General features: G+C 43.2%; 1 protein-coding gene across 1 annotated transcript in view; it reads left to right on the top strand.

Moving 5' to 3' along the window:
• The window catches only part of KIAA2012 (KIAA2012 ortholog), a 110,652-nt gene that overhangs the window by 36,912 nt on the left and 49,210 nt on the right, over positions 1-24,530 (top strand). The window contains 2 exon segments of the mRNA XM_019938874.2: positions 8,952-9,020; positions 17,799-17,875. Of these exon segments, the coding sequence (XP_019794433.2) occupies positions 8,952-9,020; positions 17,799-17,875 (146 nt within the window).

Genomic DNA, 24,530 nt, shown 5'->3' with positions numbered 1-24,530 from the left:
TGAGACTTTCAGACTCTGCCAGCATCTACTTGGAAATAAATTCTTAAGCAATTAGATCATGATATCTTGCTTTCAGATAGCATAGAAGAATGAGTATAAACCTTCAGAAGAATAAAAAAAAGATGTGAAGACTTGAGCTGGAATTCGACCCTCTTGGTCACGTTGGGATATTGCAACACTTAGAAAATTCAAAGGCTTAAGAAAGGAAAATTTAACTTGGAAGGATACAAGTCAAAACATTGGAACATTGGAGTTGCTTATCCTTGATTCAAATCCTTCATCTATTCTCCTAGTCACAGTGGCAGCAACAGAAGTTTTCTTTCAGAAGTTCTTTTATTCAGAAGTTCTTTATTGCAAGAAGCTCAAGAATGTCTGTGCCAGTGGTTCGGTTTGGGACGCCAGGTCCCATGAAAATTAAAATTCTTCATCTCCTTCAGAGTTTCCAGTTGACACCTGCTCTTGTCCTAAAAGGATTTTTACCCCCAAAACTTGCCTTGTTTTTTGGTCATTTGATTAGCATCCTTCTCTCTTGCAACTCTTTCTTGGTATGGTGGTTTTAAAATATGTCTACAAATTCTTTGACACTTGTTCTTTCAAAAGGGGGAGCCCAATTCTCCTCCCCTTGAGTGTGTGCTGGACATAGTGGCTCACTTCTGATAAATATAGAATATGACAGAAGTGACAGTGTGTGACTTCTGAGATGGTCCAACCCCAGGGAAACCTCCAGATGACTGCATCCCTGATTGGCATTGTGACTGCAGCCTCACAAGAGACTGCACCGGAATCACAGGGCTAAGCCCCTCCCAGATTCCCATAGAAACTATGTGAGATATAGTAAAGGTTTATTGCTTTAAGTCACTAGATTTGGGCGTAATTTGTTTTCATAATAGATAATATACTGGTGTCATTTCCTGATGGTCTACACTTTGGTAAACAGAAAAATGAAGGGTCCAAGAATATCCCAGCTGATCTCAAAACACTGATTATTTGGGGGCAAACATATGCTAAGTGGTTGACTTTCTCTGTGTTCTCCCCATTTGTCATTTGTGATAATGTTGGTTGTGAGGACTCATGGGTAAAAGGATCCTTCCATGTTGGTGGGATATTTGATTTTCCTTGAGTAGCCTTTCTCTCAGCAGCTGTTGCTTTAGTGAAGATGCCTAGAGATTTAAAAGTGAAGAAGCCCAGGGCTTCCCTGGTGGCGCAGTGATTAAGAATCCGCCTGCCAATGCAGGGGACAGGGATTCGAGCCCTGGTCTGGGAAGATCCCACATGCAGTGGAGGAACTAAGCCCGTGAGCCACAACTACTGAGCCTGCGCTCTAGAGCCCGCGAGCCACAACTACTGAGCCCGTGTGCCACAACTACTGAAGCCCACGCACCTAGAGCCCATGCTCCCAACAAGAGAAGCCACCGCAATGAGAAGCATGTGCAGCGCAACGAAGAGTAGCCCCTGCTCATCGCAACTAGAGAAAGCCTGCCTGCAGCAACAAAGACCCAACGCAGCCAAAAATAAAATAAATAAAATAAAATAAAATAATTTTTTTAAAAAATGAAGAAGTCCATTAGATGAGACAGCGTGAAGAAGAAGAAAGAACTTTGGACTAAATATCCAAAGTCTTGGGTTTTATTCTCAGCTCTACCACCCTGATTTCTGTGATCATTGGCAAATAAATCTACTGCTTTGGAGCTCAGCTTCTCCATATGGAAAAAGAGGAACTGGGATTAGATCCAACCCTCCCAGTGTATATCCCATAGAACTCCAAGTCCTCAGAAGGTTACCAGGCGTTCTGTTAAAAAAAAAAAAAAAGTTCTGAGGCCAAATAAGTTGGAAACCAGTAAGCTAAAGCAAAGCACATTCCTTACTGCAGGACCCTCTGCTGTGTTAAAATGGATTATGGTTCCTCAAGATGAGGACATGCAATGTTTCCCAAACTTATTTGACCACTGAATTCTTTCTTGTTTTTAGTAAAGCATTATGTGCATCTAACTAGTTTTTGGAACACACTTTGGAAAATACTAAACATTACTTCTAAGGTTCTTTCCAGTTGTAATGCTGTATGTTACTAAATAACCCCCTTTCCCAAGGAGACTCTCTCCGCAGAGCAGTTCTGTTGTCTAAGTCCTGAAGCAGGATCTCAGTCATTCAATAATTCATGCCTGTTCTTGCTTTCATTTTCCAAACATCAGTTCTGAATCACTGAGTCCACAATCCCTCCATCTCCAGGTAAAAAGAAGTAGAGGAAGGTAGGAGGAAGCCTGGGTGGCAATAAGGCCCTTTGGCCCAATCAGTGTTTGTTAATGATCCATACGCAATCATGTTGGTGGATTTACCAGTTCTCAGATGTTGAAATAAAGAATAACACGGCTGGATATGGTCGCTTGGTACCCAGCATTTCCTTCCAGTGCCCTCCTGTACTGCAAAGGCTGGAAGGCTAAAAACTACATTTCCCAGATAACCTTTGCAGTTAGGGGGTGGGATGCAGATGCAGTTCTGCCAAATAGATGCATTTGCATGAGATTTGAAGGGCAGGAGTGAGGCAAAGGCACTTTGGCTACTTACCCTGGCAAGCGAGCTCGTGAAGACTGTCAAGAGGCAGTTGCTGCAGCAACTCTGTAAGCACCAAGTTCTCTACAGTAGCTCCATTTCTTCTTAAAATACCTTGGTGGTTTCTCTTCTCCACTGAGTCCTGACCCATATACTCTCCTCCCCTTGCAGAAGTTATGGGGGATTCCCATGAGGCTCGGCATGGGGCTAATTTGGGTCTGTCACATGGACCACAGGGCAGTGATAGCTCTGTTTGTCAGGACTTCAGAGGGAAGCGGGGTTCTTTCCCTCACCGCAGTGAACCCAGCACCGCATCAGCAGCCCACATTGGAAGGTGTTCTGATGGCCACCTGCAGAGAGCCACTAAAAACCACTGGGGAGTCTTCTTTCCTTTGACAGAAACCTCTCATGATTCCTACAAGTACAAAGACTCCCCTCCCTCGTATTTGGCTGAAAATGTGATGTTATCGCCACTCTATGCCTTCCAAAGAAGAAAAATGTCAAAAATAATAGTTCTCTTTGAATCCGCTGAAAATTCCTTTTTTTTAAGAAAAAAGTCAATATGAAGTGTTGAAGAATATTTAATTCCTCTGTATTTTTTGCACATGTACATATATTGTTTCTTACAGAGCCTGTAAAGCTGTAAATTCTACCTCCCTCGCATTTTTTCTGTTCCAGAGAACCTTAGAGTTGAGATGGAATGTAGGCAACACCTTCATCAGCATTTAAGCAGGGGAAGCATTTTATCGGACAGACTTTCTGAGGACACCTATAGATAAAATGGATAAAAGCAGAGCTGCCTGGTTAAAGTAGGGATGGTCTGACTGTGTCCCCCAACAACTTCTTCAGAGCCCAGCTAATTCTTTCCCTCCTGAAATGATTCCTGGCTGTGGGGTCTATGCAGTCACTAGAACTATGAGACCACAGTTTGAAAACTCTCCTTTTATGGATAAGGAAACTGAGGCCCAGAGAGGTACGGTGACTTGCTCAAAGTCACACAGCTTCTATGCGGCAAACCTAAGGCTCAAACCCAGATCTTCCTGCACCTACTTAGGCCAAAGCTCTTCTCACTAGAACTTACTGCCTCTAGGCCCTCTTGTCCAGGTTTCTAGGCTGCAGTCCCACCTTCATTGTACCATCTCACCTGACCACCTCAGCCCACATTGATTGCTACTATCTTAGGTCAGCAGTAATTCTTACTACCTGGGTCTCTCACCAGGCACTCCCTTACTTCCTCTACCTTTTTTACTCTTTTTCTTCATCCTCCTCCAAGATCTCCTATGGATAGATCCCCCTCCTCGACTTCTGAATATCCCAGAGAACATCATAGGTACTCCCAGAACGTTGCCCATAAATATTGATTGAAACTGTCAGTAGCAAAGACTTACTTGTTCCCCAATATCCATTTTTCCATTACTCCTGTTATTAGCAGAATCCCCTACCCTGAAGTTTAGTTGAACACACGGCTACTTGGCTAGAAATTATATTTCCCAGCCTTCCTTGCAGCCAGGTATGGTCATATAACTGATGTGGCTGATGAAATGTGAACAGAAGTAACTTGTGCGACTTCCAGGTCACTTCCTTAAAAGGAAACCACTGGGGACTTCCTTGGTGGTGCAGTGGATAAGAATCCACCTGCCCATGCAGGGGACACAGGTTCGATCCCTGGTCCGGGAAGACCCCTCATGCTGCGGAGCAACTAAGCCCGGGAAGATCCCACATGCCACAACTACTGAGCCTGCGTGCCAGGCTCTGCAACAAAAGAAGCCACCGCAATGAGAAGCCCGCGCACCACAACGAAGAGTAGCCCCCGCGCAGCAACGAAGACCCAAAACAGCCACACAAAAAAAAAAATTTGTTTTAATTTTAAAAAAAGGAAACCATTGGACTTGGTTGTAGTGGTGAAGTAGCTTCAACCACGTGGAAGAGGGGAATACTCTAGGGGATGATGAAGCCATAAGATATAAGGAAGCACAGTGCCCAGATACCTTCAGGAAGCAGAGCTACCCTGGGCTACCCCCTTCCCTCTAGACTCTTACCTGAAACAGAAATACATGTTTATCTTTCTGAGTCTCTTTGTTACAGCATATAATGCAACTATATATTCTTTCTTAATCTGGACAAAGCAAACCTAACAGATTTTTCTGATGAGCATGTTTTTGAATCCTCCATTGTGCTCCATTCTATCACACGTGCATTTTTCATTTTAAACTGCAATTACTTAAACTCTTCCCCTATCCTTCTAAATTAATTTCCCAAAGTTGGAGTGTAGTCTTTTCCCCCTTAGGCTATGCATTAAGTGAGGCTTTCTTTTCACCATACTTTGTAATGTCTAGGGTACAGTATTTCTACTTCCCACATCTTTGCTCTGCACAGTCACCTTGCCCTTCCTCCTACCACCTAAGAAGAAAAGATGGTCAGACTAACAGGTGAAGTCTACAAGGTGTCTGTGTGTTCTGTGTAGCTTCAGAGTTAGATTGAAATTGCCAGGCACAGATTTAGTCTTGTCATTTTGTTTACACATTGGGGAAAAAGAATTCAGTTTATTAAATGTTTCATGTAACTGCACCCAAGTTTTGCCAAGCTGGGAACTTGGACCTTTTCTGTGTAGTGACATTTTAATTCTAGTTTTCATAACCTGGAGATCAGACTGTTGCTTTTGCATAATGTACATAGTGTCTCGTGAGTAGAGTTTGCTTTGTTTTATAGTATCTGTACTCGTATTTTTCAAGAGCTATTTTGTAAATAGATGATATATTTCTCCCTTGAAAACACAATAAAAAGAAAAAAGCACCAAAAAAATGCATCTATAATAATACCTCCCATCCTAGATTGCATTGCTTTGTGACAACCAAACCAGATCATACGTGCAGTGTATAATAAAGTATTAAGTAAAACTCCAATATAAAATATCATTGGACCTAAAAGAGAGAAGACCCATAATATCGTGTCCGACACTTTAGATCAAATGGACAGAACGCCTACCATGTTCAAGGGAAACAGAAGGATGTTGATATCAAGAGCAAACATGCTCAGGCACATATGTCATCTCATTCTATCATCCAATAATCCTTTGAAGGGAGTATTTTCATTCACAAACCACAGGTGAGGAAACTGAAACACAGGAGGTTAACCCCCTTGTGCACATTGATCACACCTGGTGAGCAGCTGAGCTTATTCATTCCCAGGTCCGTCTGTCCCAGATACTGTGCTCTTTTCTTCCCACTTCCCAGGGCTCAACCCCGGGCCCTGTGGCTGCTGCCCCCAAGAACCTCACAGCCCCTGTGAGAAAAAATTCACAAGCAAGTGACCCTTCTGCAAGGCAGAATGAGATGAGTGCTGTAACAGAGATCTCAACAACACGATGCAGGGGCCTCCAAGGAAGGAGCGATGAATTCTGACCTGGGGGACGAGGATGGATTTTTGCAGAGGAATCTCTATTTGTACTGACTTTAAAGAAACTGGTAGGGAATTCCCTGGTGGTCCAGTGGTTAGGACTTGGTGCTTTCACTGCTGGGGCCTGGGTTCGATCCCTGGTTGGGGAACTACGATCCCAAAAGCCTCAAGGCGCAGCCAAAAATTTTTTTTAAATAAATATGAACAAAATTCTATTAAAAAAAAAAAGAGGGACTTCCCTGGTGATCCAGTGGGTAAGACTCCGTGTTCCCAATGCAGGGGGCCTGGGTTCAATCCCTGGCTGGGGAACTAGATCCCACATGCATGGTGCAACTAAGAAATCGCATGCTGCAACTAAAAGATCCCACATGCCGCAACTAAGACCCAGTGCAGCCAAAAGTAAAAAATAAATAAAAAATAAAACAAAGAAAGAAACCAGTAAAGTGGATAAACAGAGAAGAGAGAAAGACATGACCAGCTGAGGGACCAGCATGAACAAAGGCAAAGAGATAAGAAAGCAAAGTCCATGCAGGAAATGATGAGTAGCCTGTAAGAGTGCCCCGTGGAGGGGCTTCATGGGGGGAGATGGGGCTGAAAGGCAGGCCAGGACCAGGCCAGGGAAGGCCTTGTGTGCCAGGATAGAGCTGAAATGCCATCTTTTAGGCAACAAGAAGTCACAGGTGCTTGAGGAAGGATGTCATGCAACCCACCCTGTGTGCCAGGAATAGGCAAGAGAAAAGGCCGAGTGCTCAGGCTACTGTAGAATCATCCAGACAGCAGCTGACCAGGGCCTGGATGGAAGGCAGTGGGCAGACGCAGGAGACGCGGCAAAGGGATAATCCCCAGGGCCGCCGACTGGATGTGGGGAGCCCACCCAGCACTCTGAGCAACCAGTGACAAACCTGTTTATAGTGTCTCTTTACAAAATTGGCTACAATTCTCATCTCCGATTTTCTACTCAAACTACCATTTTTCTGTTTTCACTTTCAGCTAAGAGGATGACTTTCAGGGTCTCTTGTGTACAATAATTAAGATAAAACAACAGTCAAGGCCTTGGAGCCCGAGTCACCCCACGGCGGCACACACAGGACCACAGCCCTCTCCCATGTGGCACTCAGCTCCAGTACTCCTTTTACTTAAAGTCAAACTCCCACCGACACACATAAAACATAAATTCCAGTGCTGAGTGCCTCTCAGCTTGTCATGCACTGTGGCTGTTTTCAGGCTTATGTGCTCTTGGGGAAGTGGCTGAGCTCCCCAGCAGTATTTACCCACAACTGTGGTAAATAATACGAGTTCTAAGGAAAACCCTGATAGCAAATACTTGGGAGCTGTAAGGAAGAGGCAAAGCAGTAAGCAGTGATGGAGAGTGTTTGTATAACCCTCCTGCACCCTCTCACCCCGACACACATTGAGCTTTCTCTTTCATGATTGTTTTAGCCTCTTTTTCCCTTCCAACCACCGACCACTCAATTCTTTGAGGGAAAATTAACATTCATTATGCAATTTATCTCTCTCTTTTTAATCCAGAGTGTCTGTCTCCAAGGTCCCTACTCAATAATTAATGTTTGTTCTCCTTTCCCATTCTCCAGAGCATCTATTCTTGAACTGTAAGGTCAACAATTAACACTAATTATGGCTTTTTCTCTCTCCAGTGTTGGTTCTCAGAATCCCAAGTTGCCCTGCTCAGCCTAAGTTACATGTGTGCACGTGGCTGCTTGTGTGCACACGAAGGTGGAAAAGCACCAAGGAGCAGGCTTCTCCAAGCCCCCCACTTTAGCAAATCAGTAAAACCAAACATTCTTCTTTGGCAATGTCTCTAGTATATGTATTATCATTAATGAGATGATGAAGCATAAATATATACACATACATACATACATGTACTTGGAAATGAGCTGGGGGGGTAGTTAGATCTCAAAGTCTTTTTCAGATATATTTGATTCCCTCTGACCTTTTTCCTCCCTATTTCTATCTCCTTGATCTCTCATACCTCTGTCTCTCTGACATACACACGCAAACACACACACACACACACACACACCAAATTTCTCATTAAAAGCCATACCTCTTGGGCTTCCCTGGTGGCGCAGTGGTTGAGAGTCTGCCCGCCGATGCAGGGGACACGGGTTCGTGCCCTGGTCCGGGAAGATCCCACATGCCACGAAGCGGCTGGGCCCGTGAGCCATGGCCGCTGAGCCTGCGCGTCCGGAGCCTGTGCTCCACAACGGGAGAGGCCGTAACGGTGAGGGGCCCGCGTACTGCAAAAAAAAAAAAAAAAAAAAAAAAGCCATTCCTCCATTTCAGATTCACTCAGCTGATCTCCTTGCTATCTATTACCTCTCCCCTAACTATCTTTCTCTGGTCTGTCATCCTAATTCTCCTCAGCCATTAAAACAGCATTATTTTAACTAGTGTTCCTTTTGACGGACAAGGACAGCTAGGAGAACGATTCTCATCAAAAGTGACTCTAAGAGATTGCAAAAAAAATTCATCAGGGCTGTGCAAAAGCCTATCTTTCTGGCTAGAATCAGATGGGCTAGAATCCCTCCTGTCTCCCTGGTCCAACCCTTGAATTTGCGCTACAGCTGGAAGCAGGGGCTCCTCACGTTTGTCTGTCATACCCCCCATCGCTGCACGCACTGGGGTCCCGCAGCACATCTCCTGTTCAAATCTGGACATCTCCTCACAGCGGGTGTCAGGCATTAACTCTTTCATGCTCTTGTTCTGTCAAAAGTTCTCCTCTCAGAACTTAAGCATCACAGTACCTGCAGGGTTTCACCCTTAAACATCTTATAATAAATAAAAATATTATTTTCTTCAATGTTTTTTAAATCCTAGATCAACCTTCCCTCCATGATAGCATCTAAGGGTTTTCAAAACTATCTAATTCATTATGAGGCTTAGGCATCAAGCCATCCACTTTGTTTTCCCCTGTCTTGGGGTAAGGAATAGCTCTTTTTCAAGACTTTTCCACACTCTCAGGTAAAACCCTTATTGTTTTTCAGCCTGTGAATCTGTCAATTCAAATACCAGCCGTGGAGAGGAGGAGTCTAGTATTCAACATCTTCTGAAAGGTAAGATTCTCCCCAACAGAGTCACCTCTACTTCTCCTCTACGTTATTTGACTCACATACATATTATTTCATACCCAGACCTCCAGAACACACAATTTCTCCCCAAATATACTAATAAGTAGGAAAGAAGATTCATTTCTTGGAGAGCCTGAGAAATGGAGTATCCTCAAGAGTTACTCATGGGCAGCCCTGTGTGCTGTGGTCTGAGAAAGAAGAAAAGTCGACCCAAATGCCTGTGCTGAGCTGGCCCCGGAAGGAGAACTTGCAGAGATGTCCTGTGGGTTTCGCAGATCATACCGTGCATAACTCACATTGTAATGAAGTGAGCATTGTCTCCCAGAGTTGTGTACAGTTCAAACTGCACATCCACAAACTAGAAAGCTATCTGGAAAAGACTCTCGGGCTTGTATTCTAAATGGAGGACTGAGGCCAGTTCTGCCTCATCCAAGGTTCCTTTGCTATTTCATTTCCCCCGTGGAGAAATAAGCACAAGCTGAGAGTGTAGCTTATCCTCCACCCACTGCCACTGCTGCTTCTGCTTCAAACCAGGGGTAAATATGTAAAGACTTTCTCTCACTCCTAAAAATAGTCTTTCATTAATAGAGAAATGTGTGTGGTCTTCCTCACTGCTTATTTTGGGGCAGGCAATGATGAATCCTGCATGAGAGACCTGCTATAGCAACAGGAAACAAGGTCACAGATCGAGGGCTGGAGCCAGAGCTGGGTGGAGGGCACTGGTTTTGCTAGAGACTGCAAAACTAGAAGGAGAGAGGGCACCATCAAATGCTTGCCAATCTCAAAATCTGTAAGCAGAGAAATACTTGGGAGCCCAGCATTCTGCGTTACCCCTCTCATCATTCTCCTTGGGTGGACATCCTGACCATGGTGCGAAGAGTTTCAGGGTCATTTCTGTTCATTCTCACTTGTTGGCTAGAACTGGGCCAGAGCAGCTCTTAATAGGAGCCCACCAGCGAAGGATATGACGATGATGATGATAACTATCATTGCTATCTATCTCCATGCCAAACATTGTGCTGAGTGTTTTACATTCATTAATTCACTTCATCCTCATTGCAATGATATGAGGTAAATTCTATTATTATCCTCACTTTTCATCTAGGACAGTGTGGCTCAGAGAGGTTAAGGAACTAGCCCAAGGTCACACAACTAAGTGGTGAAGCTGGGATTTGAACCGTAGAAACCTACATTTTTACCACTATGCATGGTGACATCAATCTAAACAGGGACGTTTCCCAGACTCACAGTTACAGAGAACAGACCTGTGGTTGCCAAGGGACGGCGGGGTTGGGGGTGGAGGATTGGGGGTTTGAGATTAGCAGATGCAAACTATTATATATAGGATGGATAAACAACAAGGTCCTACTGTACAGCACAGAGAACTGTATTCGATATCCTGTGATGAACCATAATGGAAAAGAATATGAAAAAGAATATATATATATATATATATATATATATATATATACACACAAAAAACCAAATCACTTTCCTATACAGCAGAAATTAACATAACATTGTAAATCAACTATACTTCAATAAAATTTAAAAATAATAAACAGGCACATTTCCATCTGACAATATGTGAGACTTTAGGAAGTTCCTGATTTCATAATAACTCATACTCATAAATGACTTCTGTTGCACATCCTTTTGTCCCTCCAATTCCCCTTACTTAGCATCAGACACCCTTTTGTGGGTAACACTGAAAATGATTTGCAACTTTTAGAGATATGCGGAGAAGCTGAAACCCAGTAGAAACAGTTTGGAAGAACCAAACTCCTAAGACAGATTATCAAGCCAGATAGGCCTGTTTACAGGGTAGCTCTCCAGACCAAAAATATCCTTCCTAATATGGCTGAAAATGTTACAATTTCACTTCATTCTCTTATTAAAGTCTCACTAATAATAGATTCACTTTGAATTCTGAAGTAGTCTCTTAAAAAGCTGATACTTCTGAGAAGCTACCAATCATTCACACTTCAGTAAAAATGTATTGAATCAGATGGCTGTCCTCTTGCAACCTAGCTGAGAAGAGCTGCTCTGAGGGACTAAAAATTCTGATGGGATGGGAACAGAAGTGGATAATTTGGGAGTGAGTAGAGTCTTAAGGGTTGAAACATACCTGCCTGTTGGGGTACCCTGGAGGGCTTGTATGAACAGAAGAATATTAGCTATATGGGAAAAGAGGCACACAGAGCAAAGAACATAAAGGGAAATGGTAAAGTGACAAAGACAAACTTGAGCTATTTCAGAATTGCCCCATGGCAAGCTTTATATCCAGGAAAGGGAAATAAAACTTTTATTCCTTGTCTTCTCTACTCCTAGTAACTAAACGACCTTAGGCTAATGCAAATCTCTTTCTCATTTCCAAGCTTTTGAACACACAGTTCCCTTTGCCTGGAGCATAATTCCTCATCTCCTCCTATCCCCTAACATCTTTTTTTTAATTGTGGTAAAATACACATAACATAAAATTTGCCATCTTAACAATTTTTAAGTGTATGGTTCAGTAGTGTTCAGTAGATTCATGTTGCTGTGTAACCAGTCTCCAGAACTCTTTCATCTTGCAAAACTGAAAATCTATATCTATTAAATAACTCCTCATTGCAATGGGACTACCCATATAAGCACAGAATACCTGCTGCAGGGCTTAGAATAGAGGAAATTTATCTGTTCCCTTGATTTGCTCAAAGACCTTAACAAAAAATTCTTACATCTCTTTGAGCTTAACACTCCCTATTTGTTTGTAAGAAAATGGATATAACACTACTCTGAAAATACCAGATACCCCTGGAATTGAGTTCAAAGAGCAATTTATTTATTTATTTATTTTTAAATTTAGATATTTAGAAGACCCTCAAACAAGCACATACGCACAAACACATACACACACACACACACACACACGCGCGCGCGACAGAGACAATAGGAGACAGAGAATCTTCCAACAGTCTTCCAGGGGATCACAACTCAACACCTCTCTACACTTCACTTTCCCCTTGGATTTTTTTTTTTAATTTTACTTTATTTGTTTTTTTTTATACAGCAGGTTCTTATTAGTCATCAGTTTTATACACATCAGTGTATACATGTCAATCCCAATCGCCCAATTCATCACACCACCACCACCGCCCCCCCGACACTTTCCCCCGTTGGTGTCCATACATTTGTTTTCTACATCTGTGTCTCAATTTCTGCCCTGCAAACCAGTTCATCTGTACCATTTTTCTAGGTTCCACATATATGTGTTAAAATACAATATTTGTTTTTCTCTTTCTGACTTACTTCACTCTGTATGACAGTCTCTAGATCCATCCACGTCTCAACAAATGACACAATTTTGTTCCTTTTTATGGCTGAGTAATATTCCATTGTATATATGTACCACTTCTTCTTTATCTGTTCATCTGTCGATGAGGATTTAGGTTGCTTCCATGACCTGGCTATTGTAAATAGTGCTGCAATGAACATTGGGGTGCATGTCTTTTTGACATGCTCTGGGTATATGCCCAGGAGTGGTATTGCTGGGTCACATGGTAATTCTATTTTTAGTTTTCTAAGGAACCTCCATACTGTTCTCCATAGTGGCTGTTATCAATTTGCATTCCCACCAACAGTGCAAGAGGGTTCCCTTTTCTCCACACCCTCTCCAGCATTTGTTGTTTGTAGATTTTCTGATGATGCCCATTCTAACTGGTGTGAGGTGATACCTCATTGTAGTTTCCATTTGCATTTCTCTAATAATAAGTGATGCTGAACAGCTTTTCATGTGCTTCTTGGCCACCTGTATGTCTTCTTTGGAGAAATGTCTATTTACGTCTTCTGCCCATTTTTGGATTGGGCTGTTTGTTTTTTTAATATTGAGCTCCATGAGCTGTTTATATATTTTGGAGATTAATCTTCTGTCCATTGATTCATTTGCAAATATTTTCTCCCATTCTGAGGGTTTTCTTTTCATCTTGTTTATGGTTTCCTTTACTGTGCAAAAGCTTTTTTTTTTTTTTTTTTTTTTTTTTTTTTGTGGTACGCAGGCCTCTCACTGCTGTGGCTTCTCCCGTTGTGGAGCACAGGCTCCGGACGCGCAGCCTCAGTGGCCATGGCTCACGAGCCTAGCTGCTCTGCGGCATGTGGGATCTTCCCAGACCGGGGCATGAACCCATGTCCCCTGCATCAGCAGGCGGACTCTCAACCACTGCGCCACCAGGGAAGCCCAGCACAATGCATTTTAAAGCTGGTATGGATTTCAAGATGTCTGTGTGTGTATATATCAGCTATATTTCTCAACTATAATAAAGTTGAGAATATTAAGTTTTGTTCTGTCAGAGTGATCAAAAAATAACTTTTATTAACTAGTAATCCATAAATACTGTCTTCTGTTTCATCACTCTCCAGACATTTGTGTTATCGTCTCATCAAAAAGACCATAAAGAAGCATGAGGCTTTTCTTAAGGATATTTTTCCTCCTGCTTTCTCTCTTGCTTCTTTCACACATCTCCCTGTGGCCTAAGGATTTACATTTGCTGTTGTCTTCATTCCTAGCAATTACTCATTTGAAAATTAATGAAGACACCAGCATCAGAACATGTCCGATAGAAAGAACTAGTGTGTCTGTTTTACAGAGCACATAAAGATTGCTCATTCATTCACTCAGGAAACAGTAGTTGACCATCTACTAATGCCAAATAATGTGCTGGGCATAAGGATACAGTTGAGAGATAAAGTCCATGCCTTAAAGTCATCCACAGTAGTGGAGTGTGCTGAGAGCTATGGATGAGCACAGGCTAACTCAGCCTAGAGTTTAGGAAGGCTTTTGGAAGGAGAGGACACCTAAGCTGAGTTTCTAAGGATATATGTAGGAACTAGCCAAGTAGAAAAGAGGAAAGAATGCTCCAGGGAAAAGGACCATATCAAGGTTAGAGAACAGGGTGGCATGGGAGAAATGTAAGCAGCCTGTAATGCCTGGACCCCAAGGTACATGTTGGAGAGGAAGTAGTGAGAAAGACAGCTGGTGGGGTGGGCAGTAGCCAGATCATGAAGGCCCATAAGCAGCAACTAAGGAATTTATCCTAAAGATTGTGAGATCCTCTTTACACAGAAACTGACATAACCAGATTTTTATTTTAGAGAAATGACTCTCCCGGCTATGTAGAGAATGGATTGAAGGGGGTAAGACCAGAGGCTGGGAGACCAGACATCTGCATTTGTTTGAGAGCAAGTGACCAAGAACAATACTTTCTGCAGAATATTGAATTGAATTGGTTGGCTGCTTTGTATGTAGCTCTACCTTCAGCCTCTTTTTTGAATTCCTTCTTCCATACCATCTTCCACTGCAGGTATCCTTATTAATCCTATGATGTATATCGATTGGAGGGTTTCTCGTGTAGTTGATATTTTATTGCTACACAACTCGAATTTCAATTCCGTCATCTAGCTTTCCTTCTATTTGGGGCTTGGTAAACTGCCATGTACCTTTGGACCTCTCCATAAAAAATAATTTATGAACTTTTGAGAGAAGCTGGTGTTCCCAAAGCTAGACTCTTGAGACTGAGCAAGCCTTGGTCTAAGAAGGTATAAGTAAGTAAAAGAAGTTATTCCAAATTGGAAGAAAAATATTGTCCTTGTATTTACTAGGCATTTCCATATTTAAATTCAGACTGACTCATATCTTCTAGATCTACTTGGCTCCTTTAATAGAGCTCCCTGGGGTATGTCTTTAGGCTGGAGACATTCTCAGGTCTTAAGCAACTGTTTGATATGCCCATCTCACCCTCCTCCTCAACCAGGAAGATTTAAAGTGAAAATGTGTAGCATAAACAAGGTCTTAAATCTTGTTCCAATAATTTGATGAGGACAATACCAAAAGGCCATCTTGGGTCTTGATCTCCTGCATTAAACAGACTCAAGATTTATTATAACATGATGAAAGCTCTACAGGTCATAGGCATCTTGAGTCTTATTATATAAAGTAAAGAAGGAAAGATCAGCAGGGCTATGTAAAGGGACCAGAATTATCCTTCCTTTTATGGTTATTTTCTACTGGGAGGAATTTTTTTTAACAACCTGGAATTTGCATTTTCCATTTTCGACCAAAAATACAAAACCATGAAGGTACAGAGGCTGACTTTTAGGCCTCCTCCCATTGGCTTCTGCTGCAAGTCCACATGCAAAGCTGTGAGAAGGCAAAGGTACTTTCTGAGATCTGTTTGGCAATGGATATATCCCCTCCTCAATGATGAACTACTGAAAGTTATGGGGGGGAGTTCCATGAGTGCACACTAGTGGTCAAAAGGTACTCATGGCTCAGAAATGGTATGTGTGGAAAAAGACCCTACACATAATTTAGAGGCTCCTGCCAGCACTTTCGATAGCTCCTGCCCTTGTACCTACCAAATGTTTGGCCACTTTGGCGCCTGCAGGTCTGATGTTCTCTCACAAGCCCTGACACGCATCTAGGAAGGAATCAGGTGGTCCACTGTGTCTGATAAGGTGACTTTCTGGAGTTCAGTCTCTATTTTGATATCAGATGAGCATCCTATACCAAGGGAAATAAATATTCTTTAACAATGGGAATAAATATGACTATGTTTCATTTTTATTTAAAACAATAAACAACTTGGGAATTAAACATGGCCAACATAGGCTGAAATAGAAGTTTTAAGGCACCCATATTCCATGCTAGCATCAGATGCTCTTTCCTGCTTTTCAAGTTTTGAGTGTTTGCTGAAGGATCCCATGATTTGAAGAAGACAGAAGAGGTTTGGGATGAGACCCCATCTAGTAAGGGTCATCTCTGAAACTGCCTGATTATCTGGTGGGAATGCTATCTCCTTGCTAAAAGCCTGTGGCTAGATTAATGCTAGCGTTTGAAAATCTACTCAGGCCTGATGGTGGGCGGCCAGGGAAAGAATGTGTTTTCTGTTTATCTCTTTCGTGGCAGAAATGTTCATCACAGAAGGACTCTGAGCTCCCAGTTTCAGGCAGGCCTGGAAGCTGTGTTGTCTGTAGTCTGTGAATGTACACACCAGCTCCGGAATAATGGGAAAGAACTAGGCCTGTGTTCACAGCCAGTTGCCTGCGTTGGTTGATGGGTCAGTTTCTTCAACTTGATAAGGGGTAGATTCTGCCACATGGTTCAGGGAGAAAGTTTTACCACCCCCATTGCTTTATCTCCCAGGAATGCAGTTTGAGTTGTGTCTCCTCCTTGACAGCTCGGACCTCAGTAAATTACCAGGGTCTTGACCCAAGAAATGGAGAAGTCTTAAGCAATTTTTCAGTCTCCTATCTAAAAATGTGTTTACATTTCTTGAACTCTGGCTGACTGATTCATTCTCCTGGTGTTGCAAGAACTTTCCTTATGCATTAGAATTTATAAGTTTCATTTCTAAGAGACCCATGGTTCCTTCCAAGCCACAGTGAAGTGAACCTCATCGCAACACAATTCTGTTGGGCTGGATTTGTGCAGAGGATGGATCCGGGCCAAGCAGCTGTGATGTGGCAAGACCAAGTGAGGTTAACAGGAGGCAGTGTGAGGTGGAGGGGAGAGTAGGAGAGGCTAAGTCAGGAGGTCTGGGTTCAGGTTCTGGGCTTGCGCTCTTTCAAGGTATGGCCTTGAGTCAGTCACATGAAGTCACTCTCTGGGCCTCAGTTTCCCCAGCTGTCTTAAATAAGAAATGTTTTAAATCTGTGCAGAAGCCATTTTCAAACAAGATAGATGAGAACAGCTGAGAAACAACAGAAAAGGGAAGGTCAGCCCACAAGGAATGAGTAGAGGCTTTAGGTCAAAGAGGCAAAGATGCAGAATCACATATGGCCAGACTCTTAACAGAGCTGCTTAGGAGTAGCAAGTATGTAAAGAACTTTTTGTTGGACACTGGTCCCACACAAGAGACTAAAATCCTTGTCAGGGGAGCCATGCACTTAGCTAAATCTGTCCCTCAAATAAACATTCCTTTATAAACATTAAATTTACTTTCTTAGGGGAAAAAAGGGAAAACAAAATCAATCCTATCCCTTTGCAGCATGAGGTTTGAGTGAGGCAGTCTTGGACTCAAATCCTTCCTCAAAACCTCACTAGTTGTACATCCTTGGGTGGGTTACTTTATCTTTCGAGCCTCAGCTTCCAGCCCTGTAGAGAGTATGATAACACAATAACACAACCATGGAGGAGAGTCGTGCAGATTACACGCCAACCACATATCGGCGTCCGTGTAGTGCCTGCTTCAGGGTGAGCGCCATGATTTCCATTAGTCCCCTCCCATCAGCCCCCTTTTGGCCTCTGCCTTTGTTTGCTTCATGTTTCACTTCTGTTGCCCTTCCACAACATGAGGGAAAAGGGAAGTCTCTGATCTCTCTATCTGGAAGGTTGCAGAAGCATTTTCCTACCTCAGTGAAGTAGGATCATACAAAATCTATATTCAACAGGATCAGCAGATTTTTTCCATCAATATTTCCTTCTTAATTTCAGCTTTATCTGAATTTTAGTAGCACAAAGAATATACTTTTGTTCTTTTAAAGAGCAACGAAAACAAAAAAGAGAAATTTGAATATAAAGTCTCAACACTATATTTAAGGTGGCATTTAGACTGTGCCTGTAGAGGTTACATGTGTTATTTGGTGAGTAAATATGAATGCCATAGGCATGTGTGTGTTTCCAATCTTACACATACGAGCTAGGTGTGTACGGGTATGGTATATATAAAAATTCATGAGACCTAGGTCTGACAACCTTGACCCTTTTCTCTCTGATTTTCATCATAGCAAACACTGAATCCAGAACTGATCTTCGCATGAATCTTAATGAAACCTCACCTTTGACCCAAAAGCCAGAGAAGCAGGTACAGTACTGACTCTGCATGAGCATGATACTGGACTTTGGGGTTGTTGTCCCTACTTGCTGTGTGACCTTGGGTGAGATTCTTCACCTCTCTGGGCCTCATTTGCCTCATCAATTAAATGAGACAAGTAGACTATAAAATCACAAATGTTCTTTAACTCATAGACTTGGAATGTCTTAACTCAACTTGGACTGTTTTGTCTGGCTCTTCGCGTGTGCAAATAAGCTGAATAGGCCTTTCCCTGACTTCTGCAAAGTCAAAAAGGGAACAAGGAAACACAGAAAGGCATCCTCCATCGAGGCAGTAGGCACTAAGACTTTGTGCCAATGGGCCCATTTTTCTACTCCAATTCTCATTCCTAATAGGGAGGAAAAAATAGCAATCGAGAAAAAAATGCAAGGATACTGTGAAGAAAGGGAAAAAATGCTTTATCTGAATAGATTAAGAATACCGGGCTTCCCTGATGGCGCAGTGGTTGAGAATCTGCCTGCTAATGCAGGGGTTCGAGCCCTGGTCTGGGAAGATCCCACGTGCCGCGGAGCAACTAGGCCCGTGAGCCACAACTACTGAGCCTGCGCGTCTGGAGCCTGTGCTCCGCAACAAGAGAGGCCGCGACAGTGAGAGGCCCGTGCACCGCGATGAAGAGTGGCCCCCGCTCACCACAACTAGAGAAAGCCCTCGCACAGAAACAAAGACCCAACATAGCCATAAATGAATAAATTAATTTAAAAAAAAAGAATATGTAACAAAGTTGATTTAACATTTGCCCATGTCAGATACGTAAAAGGAGGCCAATTTAAATATATATATATATCTATTAGTGGTTCAAGGACGTATGTTCGCAAATATTTATAAATTTGTTCCTTCAGTTGAAGCTTTGAGGCTGGCACTGTCTTCAGATTCACTCTAGAGAGACAACTCAGGGGAATTCCTAGAGCTTCCCGGGTCTCAGAGAAGCTGGGGCAGAAGCCCCACAGCCCAGGGCTCTCTCAGGTCTCCCCCTGCTGGGCGACAGCAGGATGGCAGGACTGGGGGTGGCACCGGCATGGTCTCTGTTTCTCCCTTATCTCCAACTTCCTGCCTTTCTCCTCTTCCCTCACACTCATTAAAAAAACAGTAATAATAAAGGTAGCTTTGTTTTCCTGTGTGTGCCTAACCGCTTCTGAGGAAGAACCTGAGCTCTCCCTGTTAGGACCCTGGGCCCGGGTCAGGCCTCCCCTGCGCTGAAACACAGCCCAGTCGACCCTTACTGCTACTGAGGAACCACAGAACCAACATTTGCGTGTTTTTGTTTTTGTTTTACGTGCCTGCTTTGAAGACACCCTTTATAAGGGATCTAGAAGGTTTTCTTTTTCAAGAGAGTCTGTGACTGAGGAAAATGTGCTGTCATTCGATAATTCCACAACTGCAAAGGCCTTGCAAATACCTCATATAACCCTAAACTCTCCAAATTCACACAGCCCCGTGGTTGTATTCCAGGAGACCTCATATCACCTGCAATAAAAGAGTGGCTCAGGGCTTCCCTGGTGGCCCAGTGGTTGAGAGTCCGCCTGCCGATGCAGGGGACGCGGGTTCGTGCCCCAGTCTGGGAAGATCCCACATGCCGCGGAGCGGCTGGGCCCGTGCGCCATGGCCGCTGAGCCTGCGCGTCCGGAGCCTGTGCTCCGCAGCGGGAGAGGCCACAACAGTGAGAGGCCCGCGTACCGCAAAAAAAAAAAAAAAAGAGTGGCTCAGTCATGTCAAATTAAGTCCTAGACTGAATTATGAACCTTGCAGTCAGAAAGAGGAACAGCAGACTGAGGGTCTTCAGCTCTAATCCTGGCTTTCCCCTGGGCAGCCGTGGCAAACCAGCTCCCTCGGGGCATTGCCTGTGCCTCCCTCGTGAAAGGAGGGGGGCTGTTCCCACCAGTTGGTTTATTCAAGTCGCAGTAGTCTTATTTCCTTTAGTAGTAGCCCCCAAAGCAAAACCATCTGAGGAAAAGTATAGGAAGTCCCACCAGCCCCCAAACACAGAGAAAGGGGGATGGGGTCCGGGAGGGGGCGGTGTCCTCCCTGCCTCCCCTCCCCCTTACTTCTTGAGGCTAACGACTCTTCATTAATCACTGACTTCAGTTTTCCCTACTTTCTCAACCTATTCCATGGAAATGACTAATTTCATGTTTACTGTAAATCATCTGGAAGGATTTAGAAACAAATTTCTGCCCAGCAGATTTCGGTTACGTACCCTGACGGGCCACTGGCATACTCAGTGGATTCCTTCCACTGTCGCCCTCCCACTCTGAAGCGGGCTAGGACATCACACAAGATTGATCTTTATCAGCATCAGCAGTTTCTGCTCTTCTTTCCTTTCCATTAATGCCGCCCCCCGCCACGCCCGACTCACCCCCTCCCTCCCTTCACTGGGGTCTGACCATATTAGGAGTTCGGTCACACAAAATACCTTTACTTTTTTATCAGTGTGCTAGCTGCGAGGGAAAAAACAAAAAACCCAAAGGTGGGATATGTTGTTATCACCATGCTTTATCGAGAAGTCACATACCTCGATTTGGAAACCCATTTCTGACGGGCGGGTGAGAAAGCCAGACAGCGCTTTGCAGACGTGACTGGCTTCCGGGATTTACCGGGTTCTGGAGGCCGCCTCTGGTGCCCCCTACTGGTTGGATTTTAAAACCTCCGCTGTGCGTTTCCGAAGCGGAGGTCTGCGCTGCGGGCGTGAGCAGGAAGGAGGAGGGTTCCCGCCCCCCACCCACACCCCCCGACACAGGATGGCAGACCGTGGGACTCGCGCCTCACTGAGGCACCTCTTCCGCACCTGGCCGAGAATCAGGGCCTCGGCGGTAAATCCATAAATAGAAATGCGTAGTCACTGACATCAACAACTTCCTAGGAGTTGGAGGAGGGGGAAGAAACCTACAAGGGGAAATGTGGAGATGAAAAGAGAAATAAAAAAAGAAAAAGGAGACAAGCAGACATGTCTCAACTCCAAGCTCCCATTTCCTCTTTCAAATGAACTGCCTCCCCACTGTGAACAGAATCAAGTATTTATGAAGGCATTTTTTGCATATTAATAGCAGCATGTGGAGCATTGCCAGTTCTGAACTCCTAAAGGTATGGTGCCCTTTTTTTTAATGCAGGTCCTACAAACCCCTCACAGAATTTGGTATTCTCCTTCACATATATTTTCTTTTCTGCCTTGTGGCTCCTCTTAAGGAGTTTCATTTGATTAAGGGAAATTAGTTCCGGGGGTACAGTCAGAGACCGAGCCCTGCTCTTAACCTCGGTGGCTGACATCAATCGCTAGAGAAGCTCTTCCTTTTCCCCAGGGCCTCTCTATGTAGATAGAGGTGAAAGGTTGGGTGAAGTGACCAGCACCTTAAAAGAGTATTAAAATTGTAAATGAAAATTCTAGCAGGAAGTGTTAACATATCTATCCTGATCGGGGGAGGGGGGAGGTAAAACTTTTTTTTAAAAAAAGTAAGAAAAATAATTATAATTGAATTAACTACAGCAGCATTACTATCTATACTTGGTAAAGATCCCATTCAATTTTGAAAGAAAAACATTGAAACCCGTTAGAAAAATAAGCAAAAGACATAAACAATTCATATCAAAAAGAATAGCAATAGAAAACAAATGTGGAAACAATATTCATCCTGAGTAGCAATTTAAATTCAAACTGAGGCAAACTGGAGGTACCATTTTATATTTGAGATGTGTGCCTCCTCTCACCTGTTTTTCATGGTAACACCCACAACTGATGAGTTTTTGGTAAAACTGGTACACTTATACACTTCTGGTGGGTTGTAATTTGGTTCAATCCACTTGTAAAGCAAAATGGCAATGTGACTTGCAAAACATGAAAAAATATTCATACCCATTGATTCAGTATTTCTGACTTCTGGGAATTTATCCTAAGGAAATAATTCAGCAGAAAAAAAGTGAGTGAAGATGTCCATTGCAGCAGCATCTATAATAGAGAAAAATTGGAAACAGCCAGAGAAATGACTAAATTGTGAAGGGTTTAATTCAGGCATTAAAGTGATGCTTGTTCATCATAGATACTGTGATTTAATACAAAAGGTTTAACACATGGTTTCTCACCTTCAGCACCATTGCAGTCTTGAGCCAGATCGTCTTTGTTGTGGGGAGCTTTCCTGTGCATTGTATCAATAGGATGTTGAGCAGCATCCCTAGCCTCTACCCACTAGATGCCAGTAGCACAACCCCCTGATTGGTGACAGTCAGAAAACGTCTCCAGGGCTTCCCTGGTGGCGCCGTGGTTGAGAGTCCTACTGCCGATGCAGGGGACGCGGGTTCGTGCCCCGGTCCGGGAAGATCCCACATGCCGTGGAGCGGCTGGGCCCGTGAGCCATGGCCGCTGAGCCTGCGCGTCCGGAGCCTGTGCTCCGCAACGGGAGAGGCCACAACAGTGAGAGGCCCGCGTACAGCAAAAAAAAAAAAAGTCTCCAGTCCTTGCCAAACGTCCCCTGGAAGGCAAAAATCACACACACCCCAGCCCAACCCCACATTGCAAACTACCGATTTCATTTTAAAAGTAGAAATCAAAGTGATGTCAATTATGACTGCAACTATGTACAAAAAATACTGTATCTATAAAGACTTGCAAATAATGCTTGCAAAAAAGTGCAGTCATGCTCGTTTGAAATTGTCATGCTCGTTTGAAATTATGACTATGTTGGGTTGAGTCTTTTGTTTTTATTTTGTCTTCCTGGTTTGTCATTGTTTTTCTTTTTTTTTTTTTTCAAATTCTCCCTGTAAGGAGGAAAAATGAATCATGAGGAGAGCTGGTTTTATTCAAGTCTAGCTTAAAATGATGAGGAGTCACAGTAAACAGCAAGCGAAACAAGGGTCAACACCATAGTGCCATTATTTTTTAACTACTGTTAGTTGAAATTATTTAACATTAATTAGGTTTTTATTAGATTATTGGGTAAGACCATCAGAATGCTCCTTCTGAGGATCTCAGCCCCTTTTCAGCATTTTATCCCTCTGATCCTAGACTTTGGTGGGGGTGGGAGGCAACAAATTCACCTGTTTTTCTGAAAAGTCTGGATCTCAAAGTATGAAACTCTCTAATCCATTCAGATCCATCTATGTAAGCTTGGGACAAGACTGGCCCTGAGCCCGCTGGTTTATGGAGTTGTCAGGGCAGAGAGGTTGTCAGTAAAGAGTATCAAAGTAGAAGCTCACACTTCAATTAGATTCCCCAAGAATCATTGCATCTCTTTGTTTAAAATAAGAAACCGTCTCACGAGTTTTGACATTGTCGGTTTTCTCCCTTTGTTAGAGAAAGCAAACATCCTTTCTCACTTGCTTTATCTTGGGTTTTGTTTTTTTGCTTTGTGGGGATTAGAACTTTGGTAGCATCCTAAAAATCCTGTTAAACAAAAATTATGTCCCCTTTTCCCATTTCACAAAGCCACTTCTCTTTCGACCTATACTGTCTCTTGAGTTCAGGTTTCATGAGTTTACAACAGTATAAACTCATATTTGATCTTATGTGTCCTAAATTTACCTCTTTTGGATTTCAAAGAGTAGCCTGTAATTCTAGCGCACTAAGGATTTAGGTTGAATGAACCTGTGTTTACCCCATCTGTTTCTTTGGTGGTTTCACAGATGGTGTTCATCTCCCCTTTCAGCCTTCTTCTTTCAGGAGAAAAATAGAACACCTGTAGACACACTAAGTTTTTGTGCAAGGTACAAAGGTAGCCTTTTGTTTCAGTGTCCTTCTGAACCATACCCTGCCTTTTGTTGAACTTTTTTGCTGTTTTCTAAGAGAGCAAGCTACTACTCTTTAAAGACAGACTTTTTTTTCTTATTCTGCTTTATTCACCCTAGCATCTCACATGTTTAGGACAGTTCTTGGCACACGGTAGCTCCTCAAAAAAAGAAAAATTGACAAATAAATCTCTTATTGACATTAAGGTCCATGTCCTGGTTGGAAAAAAGCCTCTAAGTAGGATTTGGAGATTACACTTCTTTTCTTTCCAGTGAAATGATACAGAAGTTCAGCTGCCATTTCTCTAACACCTCACACCATCTCAGAATACTTCCTACTGTTGGTTGCCATGATTTGGTGTTTCAGTCTCTGAGAAGCTTTGGGTCTTGTGCAGATTGGATGTGTCACTAGGCATCCTGCTTGGAGATCTTTTTGGAGGCTGATAAGTGAGACTGGGCCTAGCAGGGATGCCTGGGAGAATTAACCATCTGCATCTCCTCACCTGGAGAAGTTCCCTTTCCTCCCCACCTTCTGTCCTCCTGTTTCTCATTTCTAAAGGCATGGCACAGCATTTCCTCAGCTCCATGCTCTTCCCCCCTCAGCCTGCCCCCTCCATCGCCCCACCCCGCCGCTCTCCTTGGTTTTGTAAATAGCTTTGGTTGGGGAACTTGATTCAAAGGTTTTTTTGAAGATCTAAGCAAACTTCATCTTCTGGCTCAATCTTACCCACAGGATTACTTTGTCAAACCCAAAACTCCATTGACAATTTAAGGATAATTTACTGAGAGGGACTTGTTTTTAATTACAAAGTCGAGACTTTTATTTGTTGAATTTTCACTGCAACTATTATTTATTCCAGTAAGTCTGTATTTATTGATCTGTTGGCTACTGGATCCAACCAGACACATGATATGT

The sequence above is a fragment of the Tursiops truncatus genome, chromosome 7 (assembly GCF_011762595.2).
Source record: "Tursiops truncatus isolate mTurTru1 chromosome 7, mTurTru1.mat.Y, whole genome shotgun sequence".
Taxonomy (NCBI): Eukaryota; Metazoa; Chordata; class Mammalia; order Artiodactyla; family Delphinidae; genus Tursiops; species Tursiops truncatus.
The sequence above is the reverse complement of the archived record's forward strand: the minus strand, read 5'-3'. Positions and strand labels throughout refer to the sequence as shown.